This window comes from Anolis sagrei, chromosome 3 (genome assembly GCF_037176765.1).
Source record: "Anolis sagrei isolate rAnoSag1 chromosome 3, rAnoSag1.mat, whole genome shotgun sequence".
Lineage (NCBI taxonomy): Eukaryota > Metazoa > Chordata > Lepidosauria > Squamata > Dactyloidae > Anolis > Anolis sagrei.
In genome coordinates, this window is record NC_090023.1 from 19,548,040 (window position 1) to 19,574,481 (window position 26,442).

The following is a 26,442-nucleotide window of genomic DNA, read 5'->3' on the forward strand; positions in this document are numbered from 1 at the left end:
GTCTAACTAGCATTGAATGTTTGTCAGGTATATGTGTATTGTTATTTGCCCTGAGTCCCCTGAGGGGTGAGAAGGATGGAATATAATTACTGTAAATAAATAAATAAATAAATAAATAAATATTAAAAGTAGAGTTGACCAGTATCTGTTTTAGGTTCTTCCAGAATAGACTAAGCTTGTGGCAGAAAATATCATGGTTCCTTATTTTGATAAGAGCTAAGCTGTACATGTTGTCATACATGTTGTCCCATGGATAAGTGGACACAGGTTTAGGTCCAGGTTTTTTAAATCTAAAATTTCCATACTTAGATATGAAAAATCAGAACTGGGTAGTTCCATAGTGTCTGTGTCCAGGATAGGGTTGCTCTTGCCATTGGACTCTCAATTCAGTATGACAGATGAACAAACTTGACTTTAAAGTATGCATTTAATAACAGCAACAACATTTCAAATATTTACAGATTAGTCAAAATACAGATGGTGGCCCAGATGACCAAAGGGGTAATTTACATAAATGCATCTCTAGAATAGAATACATGCATCAATTTTAGCTTGTCCTTAGTGAACTTCAGAGGTATCAGTTGCAGTTCAATAACAGTCAAACTAGATGTCAAAGGGCACATATTAAGCTACGGTTACAGCAGGATTTTCTCAAACATACATGATGCAGAAATCGGACACATTAAAACTGTGTTTACATTCCAGTGACCAAACACAAAACAAAGCATACTAAGTACAAGATACAGAAGAGAAAAAATATGTTGTGACAAACACATCTTTCTACTAGTTGTGGTGGGCATATACAAAATCATGCTAAATGTTTTCTTGGACCCTCAGGCTAAGACTAAGGGGCCGCAATGGTGCAGCAGGTTAAACCGCTAAGCTGCAGAACTTGCTGGCCGGAAGGTCGGAGGTTTGAATCCACACGATGGGGTGAGTTCCCATTTTTAGCCCCAGCTTCTGCCAACATAGCAGTTCAAAAACACCCAAATGTGAGCAGATCAATAAGTACTGCTTTGGTGGGAAGATAATGGCACTCCATGTGGTCATGCTGGCCACATGACCAAGGAAGTGTCTACGAACAATGCTGGCTCTTTCGCTTAGAAATTGAGGTGAGCACCAACCCCCAGAGTCGAGCGAATACTAGAGATTATCTAAGAAGGCTGGTCCTGGGCATCCCTGGTAAATAAAACAGCACCAATAAAAATGCACAAAAATTTATATTGCTCAAAAAATTCTAAAAACCAACTTCCCGCAATCTCCAGAAATGTATTTACTGGGTATATCCCACCCCAAATTAAGCAAGAACCAAGAAAAAATGCTCTTCTTATTAAGCACAGCGGCCAGAATATTACAGGCCAAAATGTGGAAGCAATCTGAATTCCCAACAACCGATAATTGGATCATGAAGATATTCGACATAATTCAGATGGATAGTCTATCCCAAAGATTGAACAAATCACAGGAAAAGACGAACTGGGCAGGTTTTAAGGATTTTATGCAATTAAAAAAATTAACATTAGCAATAGATCTATCCAGTATCTGAAGACGATAAGCCAATAGAAGCAGCACCGGAAACACACAAGAAGAAGAAGACCGTGAATGTCATCAAATCAGCCGTACCTTTTGAAGACATTGGGAAGTCTAAGCACTGGGGACGTGAGGTGATTAATTTTCTTATGGTTACTTTTTTTCCCCTTTTCTCTTTTTTTTCCCCTTCTGGTCTCTCCCCCCCCTCTCACCCCCTCACAACATTCCTTCTCCAACACAGTTATGTACTTTCTATTATTTTGTGGATGTTGTAAACTCTCTACTCTATCGATGTATTCAACAAAAATGCACAAAAAAAATCAATAAAAAATTATATTGCTCTTAGAGACTGTGGGTGGAAACTGCCAACCAGGAAACATGTAGTGAAGGCTATTGCAGGTGGATCTACATTCCCAAATAGTGCCGTTCCAAACTGCATTATATGGGAGTGTAGATCCAGCCCCAGTTCAAAGTGCAATAACAGCTTGCATTCAGTTTGGGTAACAGAGAAGAGAGGAAAGACTCTTGCCCTTCGCAAAAGGCTCAGGCAAAAGCAAACTGCTGCAGCGTGTCTTGGATTATGTGTCTTTTCTCATTAACACTGGCCAATACGCATGTTGGTGCCTCAAATGTTAGACCTTTCTCTGGGAATATTTGACCTGCTAGTTCCAAAACTGGCACAAGTTTTCTCCTATCAATTCTCATTTCTGAGATACAAAGCATATGCCATGTACCAATCATCATCTGCTCGCCCACAGAAAACAATGATAATCATGTCTAAGAAACTAGAGCTGAGGCATTCTATTCAAAGCAGTTTTCTGAATCAGTGCTCCAAATCACCTGAGACAGGCCTTAAGTGGCTGGGCTCAGCACAGCAGGCTGAACTGCTGTGTAGGCTACCTAGAGATAGAGAGATTCCATTTAGTGAACATAACTGATACTAGTAGGATTATCTTCCAGAAATGTGCCTAACCTTTTTTGGAAAACAGATTGAGGCCATGTTGCATTAAACAAAATACTTTCATGTGCCTGTTCTGAACTTTTAAAGCTTTTTAAAATAAATGTAAATCAACTAATCAGACCTCACAACGTCTAAGGATGCCTGCAATCGATATCGGTGAAACATCAGGAGGAAATGCTTTTGGAACATGGCCATACAGCCTGGAAAACTGACAGCAACCCAATTAACTTATGTTAACTGATTAAAGATGCTAGCCAGTGAAAGGTTAGGAGAGAATGCTGCTGGAACATGGACATGACATCCCAAAATCTCAGCAGCAACCCAATTTATGTTTTATTGCTTAGCCTAAACCATTTCCACATGGTTCTTGGTTAATATTTCCCCCTGTTTGCTTGATTTCAAGGAAGAGACAAATAAAAAGAAACTATACCCCACCCCACCCCCCAAAAAAACCCTGAAATAAATTACACACACTTCTTTTTCCTAACTATACAGATATTCTCTTTATACATACAAAATGTTTTGCATTATTTCTGTAGTTATGGCCATCCATTGCGTTTCTTGTTCCCATAAATATACAGCAACACATGTTTCCTCAACTGTTCATTCTGCCCATTTGTTGTTTGCATTTAGCTTTCTTTGAAGATCGGTCACATTCCTGCAATATCAGTCTGTAAACAAGCAAAAGAGAAAAGAGTGAATAGTTTAAATGCCTTAACAAGACGGATAGAAATTTGACCAAATTATTTGTATTCCTGAACAATATTTCTTCTACTCAAATACATTTTGCTACTGCAAGTGAACTCACCATATATACTCATGTATCAGTGGGCATGAGGGGCAGTGGTGGTGCAATGGATTAAAACCCTTATGCTGCTGAACTGCTGACCTGAAGGTTGGCAGTTAAAATTCATAGGATGGGGTGAGCTCCAGCTATTAGCTCTATCTTCTGCCAATTTAGTGGTTTGAAAACATGCAATTATGTGTAGATCAATAGGCACCGCTTTGATGGGAAAAGGCAAAAAGATACTCCAAGCAGTCATGCTGGCCATACAACTAGGAGGTGTCTACGGATGGAGGCTTCTCAGCTTGGAAATGGAGAAAGTGCACCTCCCTCAGTACCGGAGATAAGCACTGCCTCCAGAGCCAGAAATGAAAGGAGAAGCCTTTGCCTTTTTTCTGTGTATTTGTGCCTCATTGTATGGCATTATAACAAGGCATTGAATGTTTACCTGTGTCTGTTTATATACTGTAATCCGTTCTGAATCCCCTTGGGGAGGATAGCGGAATATAAATAAAGTGTTATTAGTATTGAGTTAAGATCCCGCGGTGGCACAATGGGTTAAACCTTTGTGCCAGCAGGACTAGTCGACTGACAAATTGGCGGTTTGAATTTGTGGAGCGGGTAAGCACCCATCTGCCGAACTCTATCTTCTAATGTGAGAGAAGCCTCCCACAGGATGGTAAAACATCAATCATCCGGGGATCCCCTGGACAACATCCTTGCAGACGGCCAATTCTCTCACACCAGAAGTGACTTGCAATTTCTCAAGTTGCTTCTGAAAAAAAAAATTGAGTTGGGGCAAAATGACACTTCCTTTAATCAAGGAAGATCAATAGGCACCGCATTGGTGGGAAAAGGCAAAAAGATGCTCCAAGCAGTCATGCTGGCCACACAACTAGGAGGTGTCTATGGATGCAGGCTTCTCAGCTTGGAAATGGAGAAAGAGCACCTCCCTCAGTACCTCCCTCAGGCCATTTGTCAGGGGTGATTTGAATGCAATATTCCTGCTTCTTGGCAGGGGGTTGGACTGGATGGCCCATGAGGTCTCTTCCAACTCTTTGATTCTATGATTCAGTACCTTGGTGCCTAAAACCAAGACATGACACCAAAAATCTCATACAACTATTACAAGCTTTGTAAGAAAAAAACACACACATCAGTATCTTGCATTGGATACCTAATTATGTCCATGTAACTAAGGACTTTATCACACGGAGGTGATGAACTGGCAAGGATTACAGTTCCTATTTCACAACGTCATTGTTGTCATGCAATAGGAACTGAAAGAAGGATATTTTCTGGAGTCTCAATAAGTGAAACTGTGGATATTGAATCTGTGGATAAGGGATTTGTATTGTATATTGTACTGTGTGTATGCCCAGTCAATGCACCCACCTTTCTTTTCCTCAAGCATGAGCCACATAGGAATCCCATGAGCCCATTGAAGACTTGAATGAGGCAGAGGATGGCTTCGGCAATGCCAATGGCCAGCAGGAGCGAGAACAAGACAATGTTCCAGAGGATGACGTTTTCTGGCTTTTTGCAAATGCTCCAGGATGTCTGGTTAAGCAGATAATTGTCTCTGCATGAGAGAAATAAATGTTAATTTTCCTTTTTAATATTGTATGTATGGCTGCCATGCTTTTTAAAAATATTTTATTTATTCAGTCTAGATCCACTTTGTCTTTTGGCGTGGGATCAAAGACAGTTTACAATCAATTAAAGAAAAGTATACCAAAAACCCTTTAAAAGCCAGTTATTTGTACACACAGGTAATGTTTTGATCAACTAAGAATTTACTTCCCTTAATGCAGTAATTTTTTTGTGAAAAGTATGTATGTGTTAGTATATATGTGCATATGTATTAAGACAGATACTTCCGTAAACACTATTGGTAGCACCATCTGAGTTGGAAGATGAATTTCTTTTATACGTATTGGAACTGTAACCTATTAATCAACTGAATGATCCACTACAACTGTAATTCATGGAATAAACCCTCTCTATCAGGGGTTCTCTACCTTTCTAATGCTGTGACGCCTTAATCCAGTTCCTCATGTTGTGGTGACCCCCAACCATAACATTATTTCTGTTGCAACTTCATAACTGTCATTTTGCTCCTACTATGAATCGTAATGTATATGGAATCATAGAGTTGGAAGAGACCCCATGGGTCATCCAGTCCAAACCCCTGCCAAGAAGCAAGAATATTGCATTCAAAGCATCCCTGACAGATGGCCATCCAGCTTCTGTTTAAAAGCTTCCAAAGAAGGAGCCCCCACCACACTCCAGGCCAGAGAGTTCCACTGCTGAATGGCTCTTCCAGTCAGGAAGTTCTTCCTCATGTTCAGATGGAATCTCCTTTCTTGTAGTTTGAAGCCATTGTTCCGTGTATATATCTGATATGCAGGATGTATTTTCATTCACTGCACCAAATTTGGCACAAATACCCCATATGCCCAAATTTGAATACTGGGGGTTGGGGGAGGATTGATTTTGTCATTAGGGAGTTGCTGGGATTTATAGTTCTCCTACAATCAAACTCCACCAATAAGGAATTGAACCAAACTTAACACACAGAACTCCCATGACCAGCAGAAAATACTAGAAAGGTTTGGTGAGCATTGGCTACATCCAGAGAGAACCTACATCCAGAGAGAACTTTGAACTCAGACAGTGATGGTTCTGGACCAAACTTGACATAAATTCTCACTATGTCCAAATGTGAACACTGGTGGAGTTTGGGGGAAATAGACTTGAGTTGTAGTTGCTGGGATTTATAGTTCACCTACAATCAAAGAGCATTCTGAACCCCATCAATGAGAGAATTGGGCCAAACTTCCCACACAGAATCCCCATAACCAACAGAAAATACTGGAAGGTTTGGTGAGGATTGGCCTTGAGTTTGGGAGTTGTAGTTCTCCTACATCCAGAGAGAACTTTAGACTCAGACAGTGATGGATCTGGACCAAACTTGACATAATTTCTCATTCTGCTCAAATGTGAACACTGGTGGAGTTTGGGGAAAATAGACTTGAGTTGTAGTTGTTGGGATTTATAGTTCACCTACAATCAAAGAGCATTCTGATCCCAGCAATGAAAGAACTGGGCCAAACTTCCCACACAGAACCACCATGACCAACAGAAAATACTGTGTTTTCTGATGGTCTTTGGCGATTCCTCTGACATCCCCTCGCAACCTCCCCAGGGGTCCCAACCCCCAGGTTGAGAAATGCTGCTCTATAGTGGAATGACTGAAGCCCTGATTCTGCACTGAATTATCACCCACAAGAATTTAAAAGTGCATATTGTTGAAGAGGAATATATAGTGTTCATGTTTTTATATTCCCTTGGATATTGTACCTTGCACATGTTTTTTTTTTTTTAATGGAAGCTATCCAAGGGCACAAAAAAGAGATAACAATTGGTACAGGACACCTTGGACTGGGAGGAAGATAACAGCAAAGGTCAGATAAACTGAGGAAGAAGAAGGCAGAAGAGGAGCAGGAGGAGTGAAGAAGAGGAGAAGGAAGAGATTGCAAAAACTTTGAAACTGCAAAAGTACACAGTTCAGTTTCAAACATGATGTTTGGCTAGTGTGGTGCAATTGTTTAAGTGTTGGATTACGACCCTTGAGACCAGGGTTTGATTTCCCTGCTCAGCCTTGGAAACCCACTGGGTGAGTAACATACTCTAAGTCCCAGAAACCTCTGTGACAGGAGGCTTCAGTGGCGTAGTGGGTTAAACCCTTGTGCTGGCAGGACTGAAGACTGACAGGTCGGAGATTCAAATCTGGGAAGCGCGTGGATGAGCTCCCTCTGTCAGCTCCAGCTTCCCATGTGGGGACATGAGAGAATCCTCCCATAATGAATAAACATCAAAACATCCAGGAATCCCCTGGGCAACATCCTTGCAGACAGCCAATTCTTCCACACCAGAAGCTACTTGCAGTTTCGCAAGTTGCTCCTGACACACACACACAAAACAAACCCATCCATATTATTGCCATCCACCCCACTCTTTGACAGACTATGGAGTCCTGCTCTCTGTAGCAAACAGGAGAACTGGGGAGGATAAATGGGGAAAGATGCGTGTGCCACATTTTCCACTTTTTTGTACCAACTTCAGAAGTACAGAGACTGGTTTCCACTGCACTTACGCCAAGGTGCTGTTCCGGAACGGATAGAGATATACCTCATCGCCGATATCACACAAAGGACCACTGATTAAACCCAAGGATGAAATGATCACACAGTAGACTCCACCAGCAGCTCCTAGTGCTGCAAAGACAACAGACAGCACCATCTGAAAGAAATAAGTTTTAGGTTCAGAAAGAGACAAAAGTGGCATAGTGTCATGGATGAAAATGTTGTGATCCGGCTTAAACCAAGAGTCTAGAGTCTAGCTTGTAGTCATGAAACTCCCTGGATTGCCTTGATCAGATATTCTCTCTAAGGACTTCATCACATGGGGGACTTCTCTCGGTGCCATTTTGACAGCCTCTATGACAAAATGGAAAGGACGAAGGATGACTCTGTGGTCCTGTGCACCACTTCATTGTGCCGATGCTTCCGCCGTCACATGGGAGAAACACCACCAAAGAGGCACAGATCCATGCTGGCTCCATTGGAGTCAGTTCAACATGGGCTGTCTCCCGTGTTTGGAGAAAAAATTCCTAGAAGGCTTCCACTTTGGTTGTTGGCAGGGTCTCCGCCAGAAGTCCAGCAACATCATGTGATGGGCAGCTGCCCATCTATCACTGGGATGCTTAAAAAAGCCCCATGTGATGTAGTGGTAGACTGTTGTAAGGACAAAGTGGGATAAAGAGGTACGCTTGAGCACTCCAGATGAATATGATATACAGAATGCCCCTCACTATCCACAGATTTGATATCAATGGATGTGATATCCATGGTTTCACTTACACAAGCACAGTAGCTGCTCTCAATTAACTCAACAGGGGGGAAAGCTGAGATGGGTACAGAGCTGTCCTCTTTCCAGCAAGATCAGGCAAAAGCAAACTGCTGTAGTCTCTCCTAGCTTTTGTGTCTTTCTTCATTAATAGCGCTTTCCATTTTGACCACACTATGAAGTTGTTTCACAGTGCTTCCCATCTGTAAATTGTTATCTGAATTAACCAAAGAATAGTATGTTTTCCCCCCTTTCATCACATTATCTAATGGGTGTAAAGAGTGGGATGAAAGTAAATCCTAAAGATTTCCAGGATTACCCCGAGGGTTGCCAAGTCAAAGCAATTTTGGGCCTTGAGATTTCAGGGATAACTTAAAGTCCACAGATAATCTCTTAAGGTCATTTTGATTTCTAAAAACAAACCAGCATTTATTTGCTTTAGGATCTATTTATTTGTCTTTTTAGCAGCTTGTAATATATATAGAAGTCTCCATCAGCACCACGTTTTTATTTCCTAAGAGCTTTCTTCACTGTTCATTTTTTGCAACCTTGTACAGAAATGGGAAATGCAGTGGCATGAGCAATCCAGACTCCAGTATTAAATTATATATCTTGAAATTTGGGGATTTGGATGTTTCTAGATCAGCAAGAACAACCATCTTAATTTTCCCCGGTGTTCGATCATTAAGTACATTCTGATTATTCCTATGAATACTCGGGTACCTGGGAATTGTTGTGATCCCATGTTGCACAATCAAAAGCATTCTGCTGTCCATGTCAGCTTTGGGGAATGGACAAGTTTGGAGAAGGCAGTAAAAGAGTCTTAGAATAACTATCACACACAAACACATAGCTCTATCTCTGAAAACCTTGAGAGTGTTCAATGTATTGTCAAATGCTTTCATGGCCGGAATCACTGGGTTGCTGTAGGTTTTTTCGGGCTATATGGCATGGTCTAGAGGCATTCTCTCCTGACGTTTCGCCTGCATCTATGGCAAGCATCCTCAGAGGCAGTGAGGTGTTCTTGAGAGTGTTCTTTTTCATGGGATGAGCCTTTTGCTCCTTGGGCATCATGGCTAGAGCTTGGGAAAATGGCTCATAGAGTGTATCATACTGCCTGGGAATGCTGGAAACTGTATTCCTAAAAGTATCAATCCTAGGCTTTCTACATGTTACTATGTCCACATTTCCCACTGACAGTTCTTCTCTCCTATAAGACTGCTCTTGCCATTGTTGCTTACCCGACATCTGTTTGCACAACATCCTGCTCCACCTATCCCGAGCATCATAAATGCGGGCAAGAAAACCTGGAAAAGGAAACATAGAAAACATTACTCTTGAAGAAGTACATGCCCCTGTCAAATATGTTATGGTAATGGAACATCAGGGTAGAGACAGAGGGCCATTCTTTTGCATTTTGTTGATTGACACAAAGGACAAGATGGCATTCCCTCTCATGTATGGAAGTCAGTTGGATTGACAAAGGTCATACATTTACAAGTTTAGTGTTATTTGAAGGAGCAGCAGCATGAGTTTGCCATCTCCCCCATCCATCCTTCCATCCTTCCATCCTTCCTTCCTTCCTTCCTTCCTTCCTTCCTTCCTTCCTTCCTTCCTTCCTTCCTTCCTTCTGCAACTATTAGTTTCATTCTGTTTTAATATTTATTTTTTATGTGTTTTTAGTTGTATAGGTTTGGGTTTTGTTGGTGAGCCACTTTGGGTCTTGGTTCCTGAAACAACCACCTGGTGGTGCAGCGGGTTAAACTGCTGAGCTGCTGATCATAAGGTTGGCGGTTCGAATCTGGGGAGTGGGGTGAACTCCCGCTATTAGGCCCAGCTTCTGACAACCTAGCATTTTGAAAGCATACTAATGTAAATAGATCAATAAGTACTGCTTCTATGGGAAAGTAACTGTGCTCCATGCAGTCATGCTGGTCTCATGACCATGGAGGTGTCTATGAAAAATGCCGACTCTTCGGCTTAGAAATGGAGATGAGCACCACGCCCCAGAATCGGACACGACTAGACTTAATGTCAGGGAAAACCTTTACCTTTACCTTCCTGAAATAACAGTGGGTGGTAATAATAATAATAATAATAATAATAATAATAATAATTGGCACACAGGGTGCTGTGCCAAAGGATTTCAGCTGGCATTTGGAAACAATAAACATTGACAAAATCGTGATCTGTCAACTGCAAAAGGCCACCTTATTTGGATCTGCACGCATCATTTGAAAATACATCACACTGTCCTAGACGCTTGGGAAGCATTCAACTTGTGATTTTGTGAAATGAAATCCGGAATATATATCTCGTTTGCTGTTACATACTGGGTTTTTGTGTCAGTAAAATAATAATAATCACAATAATAATAAGCAGATGGTGCTGCCATAGTCACAGGAAGAAACCCACAGAAAACACTGTTGCCTTTGTGCATGCAATTACGCAGAAAAGAGCACCGTTTAATTGCAGTCTCGCATTGAGGTTCAATAATTCCTCTCGGAGTGCTGCTGTCACTGCTTGTAAAATCGATGGGCTCTTTCACTCCCTTGCTGTTCTTTCCGTGCCTGTGTAGCACCGTTCAACATGACCTTAGGCTACTTCTACTTAAACAGTTCACAAGAAGTCATCATCTGCATGAGATTATAATCCACACTTTAGCATCTGAGCATTTGTTTTGTGCAGAAAGTTTGTGGAGTGGTGCAGGTTTTTTGTTGATTTGTATTTCTTAACTATGTATGCACCTGGAGATGCGCAGGTGTCGGAGAGGCCGCTGCCCAAGGATGTTTGCTATGATGGGATATAACAAAATTAGGCATTTATCCTCCCAAATAAGAATTCTGTAACTTCAAAGAAAATGTCCTTTAATCCTCTAATTTCTAGCACTGCAGGGACATAAAGTTTCAGATGCATTTCAAAATAGAGCTTAGACATTAAAAAGGAGCAAGCAAAGTGACCAAGAGTATGCGAACATTGCAAATATAAGAGTCCTAAGAGTTTTGGAAACTGAAGGGAAAAAATCATTTTAAGTGAGAAATATTCATATATCAAGGGCCATTCTCTCATTTTTCCCCTATAGCTTTCTATTGCCTTAGGTGATAAAAGTACATTACTTCACTGGGTTGTTGTATGTTTTTCAGGCTGTATGGCCATGTTCTAGAAGCATTCTCTCCTGACATTTCACCTCCATCTATGGCAAGCATCCTCAGAGGTCATGAGGTCTGAGTTGTTGTAGGTTTTTTGGGTTGTGTGGCCATGTTCTAGAAGCATTCCCTCCTGACATTTCACCTGCATCTATGGCAGGCATACTCAGAGGTTGTAAGGTCTGAGTTGTTGTAGGTTTTTCGGGTTGTATGGCCATGTTCTAGAAGCATTATCTCCTGACGTTTTGCCTGCATCTATGGCAAGCATCCTCAGAGGGTGTGAGGTCTGAGTTGTAGGTTTTTCGGGTTGTATGGCCATGTTCTAGAAGCATTCTCTCCTGATGTTTCACCTGCATCTATGGCAGGCATCCTCTGAGGTTGTGAAGTCTGGGTTGTTGTAGGTTTTTCAGTTTGTATGGCCATGTTCTAGAAGTACTCTCTCTTGACGTTTCGCCTGCATCTATGGCAGGCATCCTCAGAGGTTGTGAGGTCTGAGTTGTTGTAGGTTTTTTGAGTTGTATGGCCATGTTTAGAAGCATTCTCTCCTGATGTTTCACCTGCATCTATGGCAAGCATCCTCAGAGGTTGTGAGGTCTGAGTTGTTGTAGGTTTTTTGAGTTGTAAGGCCATGTTCTAGAAGCATTCTCTCCTGACTTTTCACCTGCATCTGTGGCAAGCATCCTCAGAGGTTGTGAGGTTGTGAGGAACATGGCCATAAAACCCAAAAAACCTACAGCAACCCAGTGATTCCGGCCATGAAAGCCTTTGACAATATATTGTGAGGTTATTGCCTGGGGGAATCTTTAAATTCTAAAATTATAACAGTAAAACAGCACTCAAACACAGGAGAACTCCAGACAGGAAACAATCAGGGACAGCTAATCACCTCTCAACAAAAGATTCCCCCAGGCACTAACAAGCTGCACCTAAAAACTGTCAGGCCATCAAATGCTAATGAAGGTGGCCAATTGAAACATTCACACCTAGCTTTCTCCGATCCTGGACATTCCACAGATATATAAACCTCACAACCCCTGAGGATGCCTGCCATAGATGCAGGCGAAACGTCAGGAGAGAATACTTCTAGAACATGGCCACACAGCCCGAAAAACGTAAAACAGCCCAGTGATTCTGGCCATGAAAGCTGTTAACAATACATTACTTCATTTACTTCAAAATATAGTGAACAAGTCCTCCTGGGTCTGGGACTCTTCACCTCACTATCTCTGAGGATGCTTGCCATAGATGCAGGCGAAATGTCAGGAGAGAATGCCTCTAGAACATGGCCATATAGCCCGAAAAAACCTACAACAACCCACTCTTCCTTTTGCCCATCATGTGGGATACTTCAGAATCTATGCTCCCCTGTTTTGCCCTAATGGCACCAGCAGTGTTACTATTATATTCTTTTTTAAAGAAGCACACTTAAAGTTATCTGATTACTAATTTGTTTTCATTATCAATACACGTAACTCTTGATATTCGATGGTTCTGCCAATGGGTAAAAACCATGGTGGAAGAACAAATGGCACTGATGGTACCAATTTGTTGTTTTGTTCTTCCCTATTTGCTAATATTCTGAAATATTAGATTTATTCCAAAGATGAATGCTTTTCTTACCAGTATCCCAGCTCCCAGAATCCCATGGAAAAACCAGACCAGGTCGGTGATCCTGCTGGCTTCTAATACTTCTCCATTGGGGAAGTAGAGGAGAAGATTGGAGAGAATTGCACAGACAGCAAGTGGAAGCAAAGCTATGCCAATGCATTTGGTGCATGTACATTTGGAGCACTTTCCAGTACACATCTTGTATCGTTGTCTTTCTTTCCCTGGAACAGAAGAAAAATACACAAAGGAAGACAATCCGGAGAAATTATAGAGTGTAAAAAGCAAACAATAGACTTCATTACAAAACTGTGATCTGGTTTGTGAGTTTGGGTCACAAACAAATTATGAAGCCAGGAGTTAAACTGCAAAATTAACTGCTCCCAAAATATAGTGGTGGCTTTCAACGTGGGTCTCTTCCAGACTGCTCAATAGATGCAGTAAATATTAGAATCATAGAATCATAGAATCAAAGAGTTGGAAGAGACCTCATGGGCCATCCAGTCCAACCCCCTGCCAAGAAGCAGGAATATTGCATTCAAATCACCCCTGACAGATGGCCATCCAGCCTCTGTTTAAAAACTTCCAAAGAAGGAGCCTCCACTACACTCCGGGGCAGAGAGTTCCACTGCTGAACGGCTCTCACAGTCAGGAAGTTCTTCCTCATGTTCAGATGGAATCTCCTCTCTTGTAGTTTGAAGCCATTGTTCCGCGTCCTAGTCTCCAGGGAAGCAGAAAACAAGCTTGCTCCCTCCTCCCTGTGGCTTCCTCTCACATATTTATACATGGCTATCATATCTCCTCTCATCCTTCTTTTCTTCAGGCTAAACATGCCCACCTCCTTAAGCCACTCCTCATAGGGCTTGTTCTCCAGACCCTTGATCATTTTAGTCGCCCTCCTCTGGACACATTCCAGCTTGTCAATATCTCTCTTGAAATATTAGGATACTCTGTTTGATGATTTCATCCCTTGTAATGTCCTGTCATGGTTTCCCTGGTGGCGTAGCAAGTTAAACCACTAGCTGCTGAACTTGCTGACTGAAAGGTTGGCAGTTCGAATCTGGGGAGCAGGGTGAGCTCCTGCTGTTAGCCTCAGCTTCTGCCAATCTAGCAGTTCAAAAACATGCAAGTGTAATAATAATAATAATAATTATTATTATTATTATTATTATTATTTATATCCTGCCACCATCTATCGGAGTGGCTAACATGAGGCCAAGCCTGAAAATACAATACAGCAAAATGAAATACAAAACAATGAAAAATTGCAGCACAATAAAATACATAAAGCAACAAGATAAAATAAACAGTGCAAAATAACATAATGAAAACTTGAACACAATTGGCAGGCCAAATGCACAAGATAAAATGATAAAATCCTGGATGAGATAGCAGTGGAGAAAAGTGTATTTGTGAGGGAGGAGCTCATAAGAGATGAACAGTGGGGTTAAGACTTCATTAGGGACGGGGGAAAGTGTATCATGAGGACGACACTGTAGATGGTCAAGAGGCATTCTCTCCTGACGTTTCGCTTGCATCTATGGCAAGAATCCTCAGAGGTAGTGAGGTCTGTTGGAACTAGGAAAAAGGGTTTATATATCTGTGGAAAGACCAGGGTGGGACAAAGGACTCTTGGTTGTTGTAGGTTTTTTCGGGCTATATGGCCATGTTCTAGAGGCATTTCTCCTGACGTTTTGCCTGCATCTATGGCAAGCATCCTCAGAGGTAGTGACGTCAGGAGAAATGCCTCTAGAACATGGCCATATAGCCCGAAAAAACCTACAACATCCCAGTAATTCCGGCCATGAAAGCCTTTGACAATACAAAGGACTCTTGTCTGCTGGAGCTAGGTGTGAATGTTTCAACTGACCACCTTGATTAGCATTTGATAGTCTGGCAGTGCCTGGAGCAATCTTTTGTTGAGAGGTGATTAGATATCCCTGATTGTTTTCCCTCTGCTGTTTTGCTGTTTTAATTTTAGAGTTTTTTTTAATACTGGTAGCCAGATTTTGTTCATTTTTACAACAACCCAGTGATTCTGGCCATGAAAGCCTTCGACAATACATGATAAGTATTCTGTGGGAAGGTAATGACACTCCATGCAGTCATGGCAACCACATCACCTTGGAGGTTTCTATGGCCAACGCCGGCTCTTCGGCTTAGAAATGGATATGAGCACAACCCCCAGAGTCAGACATGAATAGACTTAATGTGAGGGGAAAACTTTACCTTTATCTTAATGTCCTGCCATACTTGTTTCAGCTGATGTACCTAGTTAATATACTGACATTTTCACTTTTGTATTGTCGAAGGCTTTCATGGCTGGAATCACTGGGTTGTTGCAGGTTTTTTCAGGCTATATGGCCATGTTCTAGAGGCATTCTCTCCTGACATTTCGCCTGCATCTATGGCAAGCATCCTCAGAGGTAGTGAGGACTGTTGGAACTAGGAAAAAGGGTTTTTTCACTTTTATTTGTTGCTGATTGTAGTGAGTTTTAGCACAACAGTGAGCCCCTGGTATCTGCTGGTGTTTGGTTCCATGGATACCTCAATCTGTAGACGCTTGAGTCCAATTATATACAATGGCATAGTAAGATGGTGTCCTTTACATAAAATGGCAAAATGTATATGCCATTAGCGGGAACCAAGATAATAGATGCGTAACATTTACCGCACCTGAAGCATAAACTCCCACGACACAGGGGGAAACTCAGACATCCTGTGAGTTTTAAATGGTGTGGTTGGTTCCAAAATTTTGAAAGAAAAAGGCTAAAACAAGTAGAAGACCAAATGTGCATTGAAGGTGAATGGAGCTACAACGAATCATTATTGAACTTCATTATTGAACTGGGAAGAAGGCAACCTAAATAGTTATCTACCTATAAGCTAACATTAATATTATTTACTTACTTACTTACTTACTTACTTACTTACAGTATTTATATACTGTCTTTTTCACCCCTGGGGAGACTCAAAGCGGACAGTGCTTCACTTCCATAATATAACACGAGTTTTCAATGTGTATTTCTAAAGTTAGTATCTGAGTTTAGCTTATTTACTTCGCAGGTCAATAAGTCTATCCCAAGCTCTAAGGTCTCCAATGAGGAACAGGATGGATCTTCTCTTTGTAATGTGTTTTTTTATATTTTCTTCGTACCACCCTTAGAGAGGCACAAAAAACCTGTTTGAAGTGGGATTTCAATTAAATACGTATGTGTAATCATCACCAAATAAAAAAGGAAATACTTGAACAAAAAGTCCCATTTAGCAGGCACCAAGGCCATGTGTCACTCTGCATTAATTGATTTTCTTTTTCAGGGACTGTTCCACTGGTCAATGGCCACCTTGAGGTCACATTGACTTTATGTTGCTCAGCGCAGGCCTCTGCCCATCACCAGAAAGCCATACACATGAAAAGATGGAAGGTAGTCCAGAATAAATGGGATGGGAACCATATGTTGGGAAGTTTTGCTCATGGAAGTGTCTTTTCCCAATTTTTGGAGAGATCCATGTTCATTCTTTACCCCATGCATCATTTCACTTAACTGAGCTTTGCTGGAGAAACAGCCCTGGAAAGAGATATACATAAATACATTTCTACTAGCCTACTTGCAAACATAGGGGCCGCAGTGGCACAATGGGTTAAATTGCTAATCTGCAGATCTTGCTGATCAGAAGGTCAGTGGTTCAAATCTGTGGAGAGGGGTGAGATCCTGTAGTTAGCCCCAGCTTCTGCCAACCTCGCAGTTCAAAAACATGCAAAATGTGAGTAGATCAATAAGTATCACTTCAGCAGGAAGTTAACAGTGCTTCATGCAGTCATGCTGGCCACATGACCTAGGAGATGTCTATGGACAATGCCGGCTCTTTGGCTTAGAAATGGAGATGAGCACTCCCCGCCCGCCCAGGGTTGGACCCGACTAGACTTAATGTTGAGGCTTTACCTTTACCTTTACATAAATAATTAAATCCGAATCCAATCAATGGCAGCCATTTCTTCCATTGAGCAGGAAATCGTCCCTGGATTTAGTTTGAAATTTCAAAGAGCTATCCTAGGTGCTGAATTCTATTTTCAAAAGGGATTCTGCATACTCTCTATATATTTTTTAGCATTCACACTAAAGAGCAGAGCTAAGTAGGCTGTCAACTGGTACCCAGATGTCATAAGCCACATTATAGGAGCGTAGGTTTCAGCCACAAACAGGAGAATCAGCCAAAGTGAAGAATCCAATATCAGAAAAGCCCAAATTCTGGAGTTCTTGAAAGGCAAGTCAGAATACTAAGCAATACAAACCACAAACAGATACAGGTGGGTCCATGCTGAGTTCCATAATCCAGTTTACTTGTCTGAACATATCTCCTGCTACAATCCACTTAGGACCCTAAGATCATCCGGGGAGTCTCTACTCGTTGTCCCCTGATCATCACAATTGCGTCTGGTGAGGACAAGAGACAGGGCCTTTTCTGTGGTGGCCCCTCGACTGGGGAACTCCCTCCCAAGCGAAATTAGATCTGCTCCATCTCTCCTGACCTTTTGGAAACAAGTGAAATCCTGGCTATGGGATCAGGCCTTTGCAGACTAGGCTGACTTGCTGGCAAAGCGACAGCTTTAATGGATGAACTGCTTTTAGGATGATGACTTAAATCTGCGATGGATTGAATGATTTTGACTGTTTTTATATTGGTTTTATTTAAATTGTATATTTATGCTTTTAGTTGTGGGCACCACAGTGTGTCGGTTGTTAGCCGTCCTGAGTCCCTCTGCAGAGGTCAAGATAGGACGGAATATAAATGTCCAAAATAAATAAATAAATAAAAATGGCCAAAGCCAAGCTGGTGAAATAACATAATTAGGTCAGGAGCAAATGTAAGCCAAGGTCAGAAAATGCTGGTAAGTCAGAAAAGCAGCAGAGTCAAATACCAAGCCAAGAAATAATAACGATAGCCTAGGTCACAGTCCATAGCCAGAAATGTCAGCAGTCAAAAAAGCAACAGAGTCGGGATTCAAGACAATGGAAACAACAAAGCCAAGGTCAGAGTCCAACAGTCGGAAATACCCTTTGTCAGAGTCCAGAAGTCAAAATCCCGGAGTCTTGAAAACAAACTGAGAGGCAGTAGTGTCAGGTTCCAGAGTAAGAATGCATTGATGTTCATATGCTCTTTTAACTTATGCCATGTATGCCATTTATGGTTGCTCCTTGCATTATTCCTTATTTCACAGACATACACAGACTTCACTCCTCATCTTTGGTCAAAAAACCTGCTCCATAAAATGTCCAGAAATATGTTTGAGAAACTATTGTTGTGAGAAGCCCAGTATTGCAGAGAGAAATAACTGGTCCATGCCATATCTCTGAAGAATTGTTGAATTTCCTACAAAAACTGTGGCAGAAGGCATGGCTGTTGCAACAGCATTATAGGGTCCCGAGCCATAACCATCCGCATAAATAAAATGTAAATTATTGATAACATAAACATATATTTATTGGTGCCACCAACAAAATCAAAGTTCATTTTCTCTTTTTCCTCTTCTGAGCTCCACTCAAAACATTACGTTACATTTCTGCTCAAAGAGTTATTTACAAATTTCACTAACACTTAATAAGTCTACAGTGTCTTTTTCCTTTCTTCACTTTCTTGCACTTCTTTTAATTAATTAATATATTTATTTCAAACATTTATACCCTGCCCCGAAGGGGGATTCAGGGCGGCTTACAGCCGGCAACAATTTGATGTTCATACATACAAGACACAGTAAAACATGACAATTACATCTATATAAATAAAAATGTAATGTTCGTTTGTGGGATTAACAGAACTCAAAAACCACTGGACGAATTGACACCAAATTTGGACACAAGACACCTAACAACCCAATGTATGTTCTTCACTAAAAAAAATTGATTTTGTCATTTGGGAGGTGTAGTTGCTGGGATTTATAGTACACCTACAATCAAAGAGCATTCTGAACCCCACCAATGATTCTGAACCCCACCAATGATAGAATGGGGCCAAACTTGGCATATAGTTCTCCCATGACCAACAGAAAATACTGGAAGGGTTTGGTGGGCAGTGTCCTTTGGTTTTGGAGTTGTAGTTCACCTACATCCAGAGATCCCTGTGGACTCAAACAATGATGGATCTGGACTAAACTCTACACAAATACTCAATATGCCCAAATGTGAACACTGGTGGATTTGGGGGAAAACAGAATTTTGACATTTGGGAGTTGTAGTTGCTGGGATTTATAGTTCACCTACAATCACAGAGCATTCTGAACCTGGACAATGATAGAATTGGGCCAAACCTCCCACACAGAACCCCCATGTGGGCCACAGCAACGCGTGGCAGGGGACAGCTAGTAATAAATAAAAACATTAGGTTAAAATCCATTTAAAACAGTACTAACTTAAATAGCCATGTCTAAATCCAATTCAGCGACCAACAACCCAATCCAAAACCTGTCCATAGTCTGTTCTCAAAGACATTGTGATTGTTGTCAGCCTGCTACCTGAATGCCTGGTCCCACAACCATGTTTTCAACTTCTTCCTGAAGGAAAGGAGGGATGTAGCTGACCTAATTTCACTGGGGAGTGTGTTCCACAGGTGAGGGGCCACTACTAAGAAGGCCCTGTCTCTCGTCCCCACCAAGCGTGTTTGCAACAGGGGTGGGATTGAGAGCAGGGCCTCCCCAGACGATCTTAGACTCCAAGCCAGGACACAGAGGGAGATACATTTGGACAAGTAAGCTGGGCCTTCGGACAAGATACGTTTGGAAAAATAAGCTGGAGATAGGTTTGGACAAGTAAACTTAACCCTTCACCTCATCAATAGAATTCTCGGAACACAAACAGCAAATGCGCTGCTTACAATAATGCAAATACACGCTGCCAGCAATAGTTGTTCCCAGCTTTTAATTGCCTCTTGCAGATCCGTTACAAGATTCTGCTTTAATAACATTGCAAGCAATACAAATTCTGTCTTGATATTCTGTGATATATGGCTGTGTGGAAGAGCCCTCAGACTGCAAGAAAACTATGATTTTAAATAAGTAAATAATTAAAATTGAGAGTGCCCTAAATTAATGGACCCCAACCTTTGGTCCTCCAGATGTTTTGGACTTTGTCTCCTAGAATTCCTGACAGCCGGACAAACTGAGAGTTGAAATCCTGAACATCTGGAGGACCAAAGGTTGAGAACCACTGTTCCAAATAGAGAGAAGTAAGGGGCAAAGGAGGAAAGTATAATGCACAAAACTCTTTAGAATGGAATGACACAAAAATATTTTACTATAGGACTATATATTATTTTGCTGTAAGTTTTCCTCATACTGCTTATCATTAATTAAAGGAGCTGGTGGAGTAAACATACCCCCAAAATCATTATGTCCAACCAAGATGTACTTACTTTTATGTTGCAATCCCAAACACTACAAACTGCACGCTTTCAAGAGTGAAGTTCAAAATGAAGTGTCGATGGCAAGATCCAGCACAACACCTTGAGTTGTTATTCCAAGCAAGTAAACAAGGCAGGGGAGAAGCAAGCAGTGCTTTCAATTACACCATTGGGAAAAGATAGGGAAAGTGACAGTGAGATGTGTATGATTTTGTGTGTTTGCATGTGTCACACTGCACTATTGATTTTGAAGGCACTGCAAACATTACTCTTTGTTCCACTGATCAATGAGTCCCAGTTATATTGATTAGCACTGTCTTGATTTGTACCTTTCGTTGTCGTTGTTGTTGTGTTTTACTGGAAATGTTATTTTCCCTCTAATTGCACTGAGTATCTGCAAAACAGCATTGTCTTATCAGCCACAGTGATATAGACGATACAATTTGTTCTAAACCTCATTCCAACCTGAAAATTGATTGCAAATAAGGATAAAAATCCATGAAAGGCAGACCTCCACATTTGCTAGGGTTAGGGGCACAGGATCATCACAAAAGTGAAGAAATGTCTATTTTAAAATGTTCTTTTGTAACCTGAGACAACACTTCCTGAGGAATATTTAGGTTCTCCAGTAGAGTTGTGCATGGATCTTTTTTTCCTTTGTTATATCTGTTCTTTTGTTACTTTCGTTAGCTTTCAGAGCACGTAACAGGAAGTCCCCTCCTGGTACAAAATCAGCTCGGCAGGAAAGCAAGCAGGAGCCAATCCTGGCTCCATGCTTGCATTCTGTGAGCAGACTCCTTGCCTTGGAAAGATTGTGTGTGTGGCATGCAGGCCCAGAAAGCACGCACGCCTGACAGCATCCGAGTGCCTCCTGTAGAGTAAGAAACAGGACTTGCCTCCTTGCTCCGGAAAGAGTGTTTGTGTGGCATGCAGGTCCAGAAAGCACAAATGCCTGACTGCAGCCGAGCACCTCCTCTAGAGTAAGAAACACAACTTGCCTCCTTGCCTTGGAAAGAGTGTTTGTGTGGCATGCAGGCCCAGAAAGCACACATGCCTGACTGCAGCCGAGCACCTCCTCTAGAGTAAGAAACATGACTTGCCTCCTTGCCTCGGAAAGAGTGTTTGTGTGGCATGCAGGCCCAGGAAACACGCACACCTGACTGCAGCCGAACATCTCCTCTAGAGTAAGAAACAGAACTTGCCTCCTTGCCTTGGAGAGAGAGTGTGTGTGTGTGGTGTGCAGTCCCAGAAAGTGTGCCTGTCTGCCTGAAGCTGAGCACCTCTCTAGACTAGAAACAGCTTCAATGACTATGACAGGAAGGGGAGCTTGGGTACCCCCCCCCCCCATAATGGGCCGATAGAAAATGGATCTTTTGGCACCCAAGAGCGAAAACAGATATTTATTTATTTATTTACAGCATTTTTTCCCCGCCCTTCTCAACCCCCTACTGGGGACTCAGAGCAGCTAACAAAGGCAGCAATTCGATGCCACAATCAATAACACAGTATAAAACCATAATACAGAGTTAAAATAATAGCAGTTAATTATAACCAAATTATCATAAGTCATTAAAACAATACTCAGTCCACAAACCCACTGATAGAACCATAAAACCGTATCCTCGTAGTCTTTGTTCAAGGCTTTATATCTGCCCTTCCGATTTCAGGAGGATCCCAAAAATGGATCGGGGCCCCCACCAAAAGTTGGGACACAGAACAGGTCAAGGTTTACCCGGATTACACAAACCTATTATCCAGCACATTTCTATGATTAACGGGAAGATGGAATTGCACTGAAGTAGCTAAAGATACTTAGAGATATCAAGAGAAGAAGTCTCCCCAGGAGTCTCTAGGTCCTCCACAACTATACTTGCCCGTCTTCAACAGGAGATCATTTAGATTGCTCGCATTTGATGTTATTGCTAGATGCAGACATTTTCACAATGGTTTAATGATAGGTTTAATGATAAAGCTGAAGGAGACAATTATATTTCACAACAACACTGTTGAGATCATTGAGGACTCCAGCAAAACCCCGCTTGAAGGAATTCTTAATAATAGTTAACACTACGATGCTATTTTTTTCTTTTAAAGTGGCATCCTATTATCCAAAATTCCTTCCCGCCAGTTCATCAGTTTGTTGCATATACAATGTTTACAGTGATAATAGACTCCAACTGCACATACCCAAAACAGAGTATCTGGAATGTGGCCTTCAAACTGGAAGAACAATTCAAATTAATGGACAGGTACTAAAGAAGGCCACCCAATTTAAATACCTAGGGTCACTGGTCTCCATAGATGGTGACACAATGCCAGACGTATGGTCACAAATAAATGCAGCCAAGTTGAAATGGTGGGAAACTACTGGCATTCTGCGTGACTCAAAAATGCCTAAACAATTCCCTTAAACCAAGGGAAATTAAAATGCTGAGATGGATACTTGGCTTGACACTTCTTGACCATGCATCAAATGATGACATCCATCAAAGTCTAAGAACAAAAGTGATCAGCAAGAAAATGAAGGAAGCAAGACTATGGCCATGTCATGAGAAGAGTACCGATATAAGTAGCACAAACAGCACTAGATTTGGAGATTGCAGGACAACAACCGCATGGACAGCTAAACAAAAGATGGATGGACACCATCAAAGAAGACATGCGTACTCCCAACCTGAGAATGCCCAAAACAAAACCCTGTACTTTGTGCTTTTCCTGCATGGCATGGGGTTGGACTAGATGGCCCATGTGGTCTCTTCCAACTCAATTATTCTATGATTCTATGAACTAGGGGCACATCTACATCATCCACTTAGTGTGAAGGGCCAGTGAATCAGTTCCATGATGGCTAAGCAACATGGGGAACTGATCTGGGCTAAAGCTATGTAAGGTGGCCTTGAACTGCATGAGATAAAGTTGTGTGTTTCTGTACATTCTTCCTCAGACTCCAGAGCAGGGGCAGCTCAACCCATTACGCAAAGTAAGCATTTGCAGTATAATTGATTTTGCTCAGGGGCGCTCTTGAGGTGCTCTTGGGGAAAAATAGACCTTGACATATTGAGTTGTAGTTACTGGGATGTACAATTCACCTACAATCAAAGAGCATTCAGAACTCCACCAATGATGGAATTGAACCAAATATGGCACACAGAACTCCCACGATGAACAGAAAATATATACCAGTGATTGGTTGGGGGGGGGGGGGGCAAAATACTGTTTGCTTACCATTGAAAATCACCTAGGGCTGCCTCTGTTCCAGAGCAAACCATGACTTTGGGCCCATATAGACAGATGGGCTGGGTTGCGCAGGGACAGCGTTTGGAAAGAGAGGGCTAGCTTACTCCTTCTCCATATGCATTCAGCTTACTTCATTTCTTAATGTCTAAAAAGAGTTCCTTGTAGTAAGAAATGTCAGATTCCCTTGAAATACAAAAATTAAACGTCCCAAAACCATATGACAACAGCAGCCATTTCTGTCCATAAGAAGGAGCCTGAAATATAGAAGAGCTACAACATAATTCCAAAATTTGCTCATACTACGTGCTGGCTGGCTCATTTTTCTTTCAAGTGTAACTTTTTGGTGCCTTATTTACTCAGAAAGAAATAACAAACACACTTAACTGGGACAGGAAATAAAACCAACTGTGGGATGGAGTTGTCTCAACTAATGTTTGATCATTGTGGTTATGCTTTGCAATAAGTAAATAAGAAATGGTATATTTTTCAGACAAATGATTCTGAAGGTGTCTAGTTCAAAAACCATTTTATTCATGAATGCAGTGTTTCTCAAACTGTGCTGCCTGAAGAAGAGAAGGCTGAGAGGAGACAAGATGAGAGCCATGTATAAATGAGAGGAAGTCATAGGATGGAGGGAGCAAGCTTGTTTTCTGCTGCCCTGGAGATTAGGACGGGGAACAATGGTTTCAAACTGCAAGAAAGGAGATTTCATCTGAACATTAGGAAGAACTTCCTGACTGTGGAAGCTGTTCGGCAGTGGAACTCTCTGCCCCGGAGTGTGGTGGAGACTCCTTCTTTGGAGGCTTTTAAACAGAGGCTGGATGACCATCTGTCAGGGGTTGTTTGAATGCAATTTTCCTGCTTCTTGGCAGGGGGTTGGACTGGATGAGGTCTCTTCCAACTCTATGATTCTATGAAAGGAGAGCCTTTCATCTGCTTCCTGGCATTGCTTCTTCTTCTTATCTCTCTCCAAGGCCAGGGCAATGATAGTTGAGATGGAAAGACAGCCTTTCATCTTCTTCTGGGTCTAAGTATGATGGAGCAGTAGCGGCCTTAATGATCAATCAACTGAATTATAATTCCACCCTCTCTTTTCTAAATACATGGCTAGTTATGTTTGGAAGGTAAGAAGGAGTAACTAATCTGTGTTAATCATAGAGGAATAACTTCATTTTGTTCACTCCATTCTCCTCATTAGCTCTCCAAAACCGTTTACTGCCATCAGCTATGAAAGACCTACTATTCCAGCAGCACATGATGGCATCAGGATGTTTTCATTTCCTTTTGTAGTCCCAAGAAGGTAGGAGTGGGAAAAGTTGTCGTCATCTGGTATGATGAGTTCACACAAAATACTGGAAACAACAAAAATGACTAAATGGAAGTCACTTCTGCCTTTTTGGAATGGAAAATTACTAAATCTGGGACTTTCCCTTCAAGAAAGATTCGGAAAAGTCTTAGCATCAATATTCTGAATTAATGGATTTTTGGAGATGCCAGTGCATGGTATTATGATTAATTACTGTAATTTCACCATCACAGTATATCCAGGCTAATGCAGTAGAAGATCAAAAGGATAAACAAGTTGAAACCTACCCAAAAAATCCTTGCCTCAAGGCACTTAACAAGCTATGTTTAAGTAGTAGAAGAAACAACAAATGGGAGGAAAGAGATAATAAGGTATGATTAAATCCCTTACTTACTTTACTTTATATTTAGATCTTAATGTACTTTGATGTACATCTTAATGGTTCATATAAACCATTGGTTCATCCTTTTCTCTCCTAACTATTTGAGTCCATGGATGAAAGTCTCAAATTCTCTTTGCTTAGGAGTACCTTTCTTTGGTGAGTGTATTATACAACTCCAGAAATTTCAGTGTGATGGTATGCAATGTATATAGTAATTATGTAATCCATATGTTTCTAGAGATTATAACTTATTTTGTATTGTCCTTGTGAAGATATTAAGTGGATTTATATCTGTCATTTTTTGTATAATTCTTGAAAAAGACCAACTCTGTTAGTAGCCAAAACACACTGACCTATAAAACTATAAATCCCAGTAACTACAACTCCCAAATGTCGAGGCCTATTCCATCCAAACTCCCTCTGTGTTCATATTGGGGCATATAAAGTATTCGTGCCAAGTTTGGTCTAGAGCAGACCTGGAACAGACCTTGTGTCACAACATGCCAAGAAAAAAACAAATTAGGACCCAAAGAGAAGGAATCATTCCAAATAAGCATGAAAAACCATCCAAGCATACAAATACATTATTCTCTTAATTAAGCAACACAAAAGTCAGCTTTGCACAGGGGGCTGACCAAAGGCTGGCCTGGTTGGCATGGCAATCCCACACCACTGAGCCTTTCTCTGGCTTCTCAAGTTTTCTGGCCCGTCCCCTCTTCAGCCCCAAATTGCTGAATGGGAGGAGCGTGGCTTTGTCCATTCTTCCTGTCTGACTAGTTGGGATGTTTGTGGGCAGAGAGGTGAGCTCAGTGTTGCTTGCATCTCACCAAAACACAGAGATAAATGCCTCCAATAAAGCAAGCTGCCTGCATCCTGCCATGTCTGATCCTCTGGCATTTACTTTTAGCTCAGGCATCTGTCAGAATTTACTATATTGGAATTGTGGAAGAGCACTGGGATTATGCACCAACCGGGAAGAATTTGATCACAGGACGAAGTCTGGTTGAAGATGAGTAAGTCAAAGCAAAACAAAGCTACTTTTTGGCTCTTGCTCTGTGTAGCAAAAGTTGCTTTTAATCTACACCTATCTGTGTGCTTTTGTTCGCTCTTAGACATATCTGTTTTCTTATCCAGATGTATGTCTGGCTCAGAAGTTTCCAAGTTGTTTCTTTGTTTGAAATGCCA

General features: G+C 41.4%; 2 protein-coding genes across 2 annotated transcripts in view; one reads left to right on the forward strand and one right to left on the reverse strand.

The window, feature by feature from the left end:
* Positions 1-408: 408 nt before the first annotated feature.
* LOC132770084 (transmembrane 4 L6 family member 1-like) lies at positions 409-20,554 on the reverse strand. The gene is made up of 6 exons (XM_060766970.2): positions 20,345-20,554; positions 12,953-13,161; positions 9,428-9,493; positions 7,435-7,580; positions 4,671-4,857; positions 409-3,162 (listed from the first exon to the last, which is right to left on the reverse strand). The coding sequence occupies exons 2-6, from the start codon at positions 13,136-13,138 to the stop codon at positions 3,142-3,144; spliced, it is 606 nt and encodes a 201-aa protein (XP_060622953.2). The 5' UTR covers positions 13,139-13,161; positions 20,345-20,554; the 3' UTR covers positions 409-3,141.
* A 5,481-nt stretch (positions 20,555-26,035) lies between these two features.
* Positions 26,036-26,442, forward strand: part of HEPHL1 (hephaestin like 1) — a 51,530-nt gene continuing 51,123 nt past the window's right edge. The window contains exon 1 of the mRNA XM_067466527.1: positions 26,036-26,270. Within this exon, the coding sequence (XP_067322628.1) occupies positions 26,101-26,270 (170 nt within the window). The 5' untranslated portion in view covers positions 26,036-26,100. The remainder of the gene's footprint in view (positions 26,271-26,442) is intronic.

What these genes read in the sequence shown, in the direction of transcription:
- LOC132770084 (XM_060766970.2), bottom strand. Translation starts at nt 13,138, where the DNA reads ATGTGTACTGGAAAGTGCTCCAAATGTACATGCACCAAATGCATTGGC. An exon ending in GTTGTGCAAACAGATGTCGG is followed by an intron (nt 7,581 to 9,427) that starts GTAAGCAACAAT and finishes TATTTCTTTCAG; the next exon opens with ATGGTGCTGTCTGTTGTCTT. An exon ending in CATGCTTGAGGAAAAGAAAG is followed by an intron (nt 3,163 to 4,670) that starts GTGGGTGCATTG and finishes GCTTGTTTACAG; the next exon opens with ACTGATATTGCAGGAATGTG.